The 8,303-nt window shown below is 35.4% G+C and overlaps 1 protein-coding gene across 2 annotated transcripts in view; it reads left to right on the top strand.

Annotated features, from left to right (window-relative positions):
* Positions 1–344: 344 nt before the first annotated feature.
* The window catches only part of LOC107744531 (glycerophosphoinositol inositolphosphodiesterase GDPD2), an 11,568-nt gene continuing 3,609 nt past the window's right edge, over positions 345–8,303 (top strand). For both annotated transcript variants that reach the window (XM_016558226.1, XM_016558225.1), the window contains exons 1-8: positions 345–502; positions 4,650–4,858; positions 5,559–5,662; positions 5,789–5,882; positions 5,997–6,056; positions 6,606–6,704; positions 6,969–7,062; positions 7,330–7,469. In XM_016558226.1, coding sequence (XP_016413712.1) covers positions 4,784–4,858; positions 5,559–5,662; positions 5,789–5,882; positions 5,997–6,056; positions 6,606–6,704; positions 6,969–7,062; positions 7,330–7,469 — 666 coding nt within the window. In that variant the 5' untranslated portion in view covers positions 345–502; positions 4,650–4,783. The remainder of the gene's footprint in view (positions 503–4,649; positions 4,859–5,558; positions 5,663–5,788; positions 5,883–5,996; positions 6,057–6,605; positions 6,705–6,968; positions 7,063–7,329; positions 7,470–8,303) is intronic.

Here is an 8,303-nt window from a genome sequence, read left to right as displayed (position 1 = left end):
TTTAAAAAAAAAAAAAAAAAAAAAAAAAAAAATATATATATATATATATATATACCAGGCGCTCTGGTTCGGGCTTACAATGTCGTGATGACTTTACACGTTACTTTTCGCAGCGCTGATGTTGATGAACCAATCACAGCGGTTTGTGTGTAGGCCAGATATAATACATTTACAGTCACTGTATTATATTATAGGAGAATATTAATTTATGTATCAGGCAGCATTTCATGCTTTTAACAGATTTAATGGTTACACTTTTAAGGTTCCCAATTTTGAATGTAGCTCTTTGAGCGCCATCTGCAGAAGACGATGGGAACTGCACTGGTGCTGGTCCATACAAAGCTGCAAGGTATGTGAAGCTCATTCATTGTTAGCGCCTCATTAATACTCAGTCCACGGGATTTATGTCTCAGCATGAGTTCGAGTGCACAGACTGCCGAGGAGTGCTGAAGTTTGAGAGTCTGACTGGGATTACACTATCAAATGTACTTTTTTAAGCAAGGTAAGGCAACAACGTACATATTTAAAATCAGTTTGCTATCTCGGACTTGATCTGTTCTGATCTAATATTACTGAATGGCGTGCGAGCTGAATATCGTCAGGTGTGTGTTAGTCATTACAGGTGCTTATAGCATCCTTATAGGAAAAAACTACGATTTAAGTAAACCATGCTACCATTAACAAAATGCACATATTTGCAAAAACAAAAGTTTTGAATTTTTGCAAATCATGGGTTATCAAGAGTTTAAACCGTGTTTAAGGGGAAAAACGATTCGGTTAAACGTTTACTTGGATTTGGAAATGATTAAAAAATTGGAAGTAGGCTGTTGCAAATGATGAAATGTGTCTGTGAGGTCGTTGTGTTAAACTAAATGTAACCTTAATAATGTTTTAATGCCCTTGGGTTAAAAAAAAGACATGTAAATGTCCCATGATGTCACTGAACTGCAGATCAAGACCTGAGGTTGTGAATTGTTTTAGAATGGGTTGAAAGCTCTCGCAGTCAATACGATGGTACTTAAATGCTTAAATAAAGAAAGTGTGACATCAACAAGTAGATTATCTTATAAGGCAGAGCTAGTGTATTTAGTTTGTAATATTGTATGTTCTAAGAAAATGGGCACATGCTTTTGTATCACAGCAGTCTGAAGTCTGTAGTTCAAGTTTAATGAAGAAAGTGAAATTCAGGGTTTCATGAAAATTATCTTCGACTGGTTAATTCTTTTATTTCACAACAGACAAGTCACATGCACTGTTTTCAATAACATGTGCCTTCACTTGGCCGTTTGATTTATGTGCAGGTTTTACATACAATTTTGCATAGGCTGCTTTTCTTTTCCTTTCTTTTTTTCTTTAATACTTTAATTTGAACAATGAACATTTCTTGAAATAAAAAAATTCTTACGCTTATTCTGAAACGCTTCAATAAACGAGGTGTCTACACTGGTGGTGTTGTACAGTTATCAACAGTGTGATGTTTGTTCTTGTGCCACTTTTCATCAGTCAGAGTTTTTCTTTAAAGGGGTCATATGATGCGATTTCATTTTTAAAAATCGACGCGTTTCAAAAAGGCGGGGCATAGAGGAGAAACAATAATGTACAGTATGTGGAAAATAATGTGTTTTTTTAACTTTAAACCGCATAAACACATTTCATTACACCAAATACACAAAATAATGTTCTTTTTTAGCAGCATCATATGACCCCTTTAATATATGAGCACATCCAGTGAAAGCCTGATGATGGAGTGGATTTGCTTTTAATGCTATTGATGTGCTTCTGTGTTTTACTAAGTTCACAATGTCTTTCTTTCTTTCGACCCTGGGATACAAAGTATAGTTATGCCTGTCTGCACAGGGGTAAAAACATTTGTGTTGTGCCTTCAGGCTGCCTACTTAAATGTTTTTCTTTTTTGTGCTCCTATTACAAAGCATTTTAATAGAAATATCACACATTCATTAAAAAAACATTTCCAGATATAATTTTTTTTAAACAAAATTATCTACTGGCATTTGATAGTTAAGTTTAAAAAAATGTACAGGCTGTATCACTCATGTCTGTTGACCTTGTTAAAGTAGAGCAATTTTTTTTTAATATTATGGCTCAGTTTTTGAGATAAAAAACAGCTTCTTCTGCAGAATCTGGATGCCAACTCCTCTGTAACACTCTTTGTTTGGCTCAGCAGTTCTACTTGTTTCAAATATAGTTTAATGTACGTATTTTATAAGTGCATTTATAAATGTATTTTATTGGTCCCTAATAAATGAACATGCACCCAAGAGAAAATCTGTGAAATGTTGGTGTAGATGGTTTAGAAAGTAAAAGTTTTTGCAAGACCCTTTGGTTGGTTCATACGGAAAAGAAAAGACCCTTTGAAACATATCCAAACTCAGGTCATAAACATGACAAATGAGCTGTTGTCTGCTCTGAGAAGTGTGGTGTGATGCTGAGAAAATGCTTGAATTAGTCCAATGCAGGATGATTTTTATAGTTTTGGACAACCTGTTGAATAAGGATGATGACTTGGGTCATTTAATCACGAATTACAGTTGACAAAGTACTTGTTGTCTGACCTGAAATGGGGAGTTAAGTGACTTCTTAAATGTGCTGCCATACCTGTCGGCAGATCCAGAACATCCACTAAACACTTGACAAGTTTCCTTTCTTCTTTGTCAAGTCTGAAGAACACGTTTTGCCCTGGGTTTTTGTGAACCGTGTCGCTGTTGGCAAAAATGCTAAATGTTCATTAAAGAAACTGCACACAGCAATGGTTACAATGTATGATGGTACATTCAAATTTCAAATAGACTGCTTGTCATGCTTTTACTAAGATAGGTGTGTATCCTTCATACTGGAATATATGGTTTATTCTCTAATGTAGGCTTTTTATCAGGAATTGCACTGACCCACATACAGTGATACATTGCCATGTTTATCAGTGAGTCAAATCTGACGGTTCCCAAGTACTTGCATTGAGAATGTTTAGTTATGGCTGACATAACATCACCCTCCACCACCAGCACAGGCTTTTTTATAATCTGACTTTTAAACCGTGGTGTTTACCTGGCTGACAGACAGTATACCACATTGAAGAGTGAATATCTTGAAAACTAACCTTTGATACTTTTATGATATGTATGAATTTATGATAATTGCGTTGAGTTTGCCAAGTGAAGATTTGACAAATCAAGATCTTGTGACAAGATGCAAGAAGTGGTATTGTCAGCTTTCCTTTTACAAAACAAAGAAATTGTATTAATTTTGTTATTATTGGGGATTTGTAGATGTTTGAGAAGCACTATTGGACACATTGTTGCTTAGCAAAGCTGCATTTATTTGATCAGAAATACAGTAAGACGGTAATATTGTGAAATATTATTCTGCCACATCAGAATTATCTGCACAAATTTAATTTATTGTAAAAGGAATTTATTCTGGTGATGCAAAGCTAAATTTTCAGCAGTCGTTACTCCAGTCTTCAGTGTCACATGGTCCTTCAGAAATCACAATATGCTGATTTGGTGCTCAAGTAACATTTCTTCTTCTTATTATTATCAATGTTGACAACAGTTGTGCAGTTTAATATTTTGGTGGAAACCATAATCCTTTTTTAGTACTCCTTTGAATAGAAAATCCAGCATTTATTTAAATCGAATTCTTATGTAACATTGTAAATGTCTTTACTGTCACTTTTGGTTAATTTAATGGATTCTTGCTGAATAAAAGTATTAAAAAAATGATCTGACCCTAAACATAATTGTTATAATTAATTAATGTAGCCTATATTCATTTAGATTAAAAAGAGTCTTTTAAGATCAGGATGAACATTCAGCAGACTTTATCCAAAGTTTCGACTGGCACTGTGCAGGTTTTTTTTTTTTTTTTTCTACAAATGTGAAAATATTTGTACACGAGCACATACAAGTGTTTGTTATATTTTGGTTCTGATACGATTCTCCCTTCCTGTTGTGCTAACCACCTCCTTACAGACTTGCCTTTAGCACTTAAAACAATTATTGCTTAGACATGTTTATCTGATCATGAGTTTTGACATCCACTGAACCTGGAAAACAAAAAATGCCTCCACAGGAAGAACATCTTCATAACATTGAAGATTATATTTCATGTTATGCACAACCTGTCAAAACAAGGGGCAAGGCCTTTTTACTTGCTCCGAATAATCCTTAATATCTCATGTCAGTTGTTCATATAATTTTCAGTAGGACACTCAAATTACTGTGTTCCAGCATCAGGCAACTTTTGATTATAGGGTATGGTTAAAACAGGTTATATTTTAATACATATTTAATATTTACTGATACAGCTGTAGCAGTTAACTTAAGTTGGGAAGAACATTCCATCCTTTTATTAGAATTGAGTGATTGATATGAAATCTTTCCCACAGGTCGTTTTATAGTTTTCTGCTTCAGGGCTTTTGAAAGCATTGCCACTCCTACATAATTACATTTAACCTTTCCATACCTGCTGTGTCATGTGACTGGAGCCTATATTTTTCTCTCTCACCCTTATTCAATGACTTTTAACTAACTAAGCCAGGCATTGTGAGCTCAGTTCAGTTTTGAGTTAAAGAACAGGTTTCCTTGCATAACCACCACACTTGTATTCTCTTCCCTCCTACTCGGTTTCAGGTGTGAAGCAGTGAGTCATTCCGTATCAAACACCTGCACCAGTATAAATGAGTTAACCTCACTACATCCCGGACAAGACCCCCTATTCATCCATATACATTCAGCTGGAATCATTAGATGTGGAAAAGAACACCATGTTCTCGATCGGCCGAACCTGCCTCAGAGGAATCTACAGTTGTCAATGGAACAGTCAAAACAGAAGACAAAATGTGAGATTTTTTTTCTTTACACTTTGCATTGCAAAATGAAGTTGCACATCAATGATGCACCCATTATCTCTTAGAATTTGCAGACCGTTTTCACTTGACGCAATCAGTTGAGAGAGGCGGAATAGTTTACCATGTCTAATAAATGTAGAATAGAATAAAAGAAAATGGTTGTCATTGAATGCATGAGCAATTCTCATGTAAATGCTCTTTCCTTTTAAGTGAGTACAAAGCTGTGAAGACTGATGATCATGACAGGCAGAAAAGTATGATAATTAGTAGCCTGGATACAAAAGCAAGGCTCTCAATTCTTTTGATTTGTGTCAGAAACAATTACCGCTGCATTCAGAGATTTCGAAAACCCTGTGTGGGATGGACTCGTAATAATCAGCTTTCATAATAAATAACCACTCGCTTTAGAGATTGGCCCCGATTTTGAATATTCGGATCAGTAGGCGAAACTCAACGTGAGAAGACGATGGCTGTGCGCCAGTGCACCCCAGGCTCTCATTTGTGGCTAACCTATGACTTTAAATCATCACACGCACACAGGTGGAGCATTGAGGGAAAGTTTTAAATAAACATATTCTTCTTTTTTAGTGCTGATACATTTGTTAGTGGCAGTAAATAGGACAAAGAGAAGAGCATACTGAAAAAGAAAAGAGATGATTGAAGTGTGCATTCTTGCTTTGTTTGTATATAGAGGGCTTGCTGGTGGTTCTCCTTTCTGTCTTTTGTGTCCATACTTGCCCTGAGTTGGATGTACATTTGTTTTATTGCCTTCAACGACCACGATGATGTAAACTGGTGAGCACATAAACACAATTACACACGTGCTGATTATATGACCACATTGTAAATCCATTGGCCCAGTGTTTCCAAATTTACATGTAATACCTGGTTGTCATTCTGCCGTTTCATTTTCCTTTGCAGGCTTGCCTTCAAAACCTTAAAAAAATGGGTGAACTGGTACATGATAGTGATGGTCGTTTCTGCTGTGCTGGCCACATACTTCCTCTTTCTGCTGGTAAGAAGAGAGAATGGAAACATTGAAGGGCATAATGTGATCCAGATTGCTCAGCTGGTAGCATTCGTAAACAATGGTTGCACCAATGAGAACATTCTTTTTTTTTTATTTCAGGTATTTGGATTGCTGCATTTAGTAATCAGAGAGCCCTTGAATTTACACTGGCTGCATAAGGTACTCTTTACCTTTTCAACTTGTACTTTTTGTTGTTAGAAGGTTGCATTAAGACTTTTTTTAATTAAATAATTTTTTTCATTATTTTTGCTACTTTTTAAATGCCTTCGGTGCATTATTATTATATATATATATATATATGTACCCTTGTCCCAGACACAGGCTGTCCATCTTAAAGTCATTTATGAAAATATTATATAAACAATTGTTTTAAAACTATAATGCAAAAAGAGTAAAACAAGTTTTAATATTTTTTAACACAACTCATTTTCACCACAGTGAAAACCATTTTGCCCCTAATAAATTTATTTGTAAATTTACTTAAGGTAAATGTTATGTAAATGTATCAATTATTATACATAAAAGCTGACTATAAAATTAGCTTTAAAAAAGACCTCAGTGCTCATAGTTGAGAAAGCAATCTCGTATTAGTTATCTTTAAAACTTGGGTAACAATCTATATCACTGTTGGTCATAGTGCATGAAGGAAGTTCACAGGATGTTAATGAATGATCCCAGTACATTAATGATTCTCTGTTCTCTGTTCAGGTGTTTCTGTTTTTAGGTCTCCTTACTGTTGCTTTAGGCACAGCTGGATTTTGTATAAAATGGGAAGAGGAGTGGAAAACTGTCTATATGTCATTTCAGGTAAGAAGCCTTCAACCATTTAGCATTTCAGTAATGGTACATTGTCCTTTATGTCTTTGCAGCTGGTTCTCATTGTATTTCCTGTTACCTTATCTATTCTAAATGGCAGTGAGATATTTTACACTAATAGCATGCATATCCCTCAGCATGATGTTATAGTATACTGTATTTATCACAAGACTGTCACTCAGGTGTCCATATCTCTAGTTACACCACTATTGTTGTACTGCAGTGTATTAAAATCCCCTCTTTGGTTTCCCGTAGGCCACTGCTCCTTTCCTGCAGCTGGGTGCTGTGGTGGCTTTGACCTTGATCAGCTGGCTGGTGTTCCAGAGTTATCATAGAGCAAAAACAGCTGGTCAGTGTCTCCAAAACAGCTTCTGACTGCACATTATATTGCTTATTACATTGCTATTCACCAAACAGATAAATGCATGGACATTAAAAATTGATTTAAATTCAAATCAATAGAATTTGTATGTTACCTGTATTTTAGTGTGTACTTTATACCTTTGATTAATGTTACCAGTCGATGTAAATGTGAAAGTTAGCACCAGTGATGCCTTTAATAATGCCAAATTATGTCAGTCTTTGTGTCTGAATATTTTTCTGTATGTCTTTGTAGCTTGTAAGGTTTTTATAATGATGACCTTCCTGGTAGTGTCTGCTGCTGTGTTCCTCTGTCCTCTTGCAATCTGCTCTCCATGCATTACCAATAATCTTCCCCCAAAACCGGCCCTCGTCGGACACCGCGGTGCTCCGATGGTAAGTGGTAACGCCTTAGTTGTAACTTTTACATTTTGAGACATTCTTTCCTTTTGTTAAAACATGTTTACACTGGCGTGCCCATCAAAATCTTGTCTTTGCTGTTTATTCATGTAAACATCGCTGTTTACACACGATGAATCATCTGCTGTAGCTTCTGAATCGATTTAGGATTATGATGATTATGGCATCGTTCCCAGGTTATAAGCTATCAACTTGGGGGAATGTAATTCATTAGCGTGTCAGTCTGTTGGAACATTTTTCAAACATTAGCAATTTATAGATACAATGATCACAGTGAAAACATTTACAGTCATTACAGAACATGTAGTCCACATCCAGAAATATCATTTGAATAGCTGACTATCTACAATTCATATACAACCTGTTAAATTCCACTGGCGGGGAAGGTGGAGGAGGTGTTTTGACATCTGAAGCTCTGTAGGTTTGATCTCCCTGCGCTCACCAGGATACTGGAGGTTAACTGTGAATAAAAACAGAGGCGTGTGAAGAACACAGATGCTACAGCTTTTGAATTTTGTTTAAACCGAGCATGGAAACCTGAACATATTTATGTAGTAAAATAATGGTCGTTAAAAAAAAAAAAAAAATTTTTTTTTTGCCCTTTAAAAGGTGTCCTCCCTCCCTTGTAGTAACAAGCCCAGAAAAGAAAATTAATTAAGAACACATATTGTTAAATAAAGTAATGAAATCATATGTTGTAGTAGCACAGATTAAACCTGTAGATGAAAGTAAAATTGCAAAATGTGTGTGTGTATTTATATATGTATGTATGTATGTATGTATGTGTGTATATATATATATATATATATA

This window comes from Sinocyclocheilus rhinocerous, unplaced genomic scaffold, assembly GCF_001515625.1.
Source record: "Sinocyclocheilus rhinocerous isolate Xijiao unplaced genomic scaffold, SAMN03320098_v1.1 scaffold557, whole genome shotgun sequence".
NCBI classification, from domain to species: Eukaryota; Metazoa; Chordata; class Actinopteri; order Cypriniformes; family Cyprinidae; genus Sinocyclocheilus; species Sinocyclocheilus rhinocerous.
This window is presented reverse-complemented; position numbering and strand designations above follow the sequence as displayed.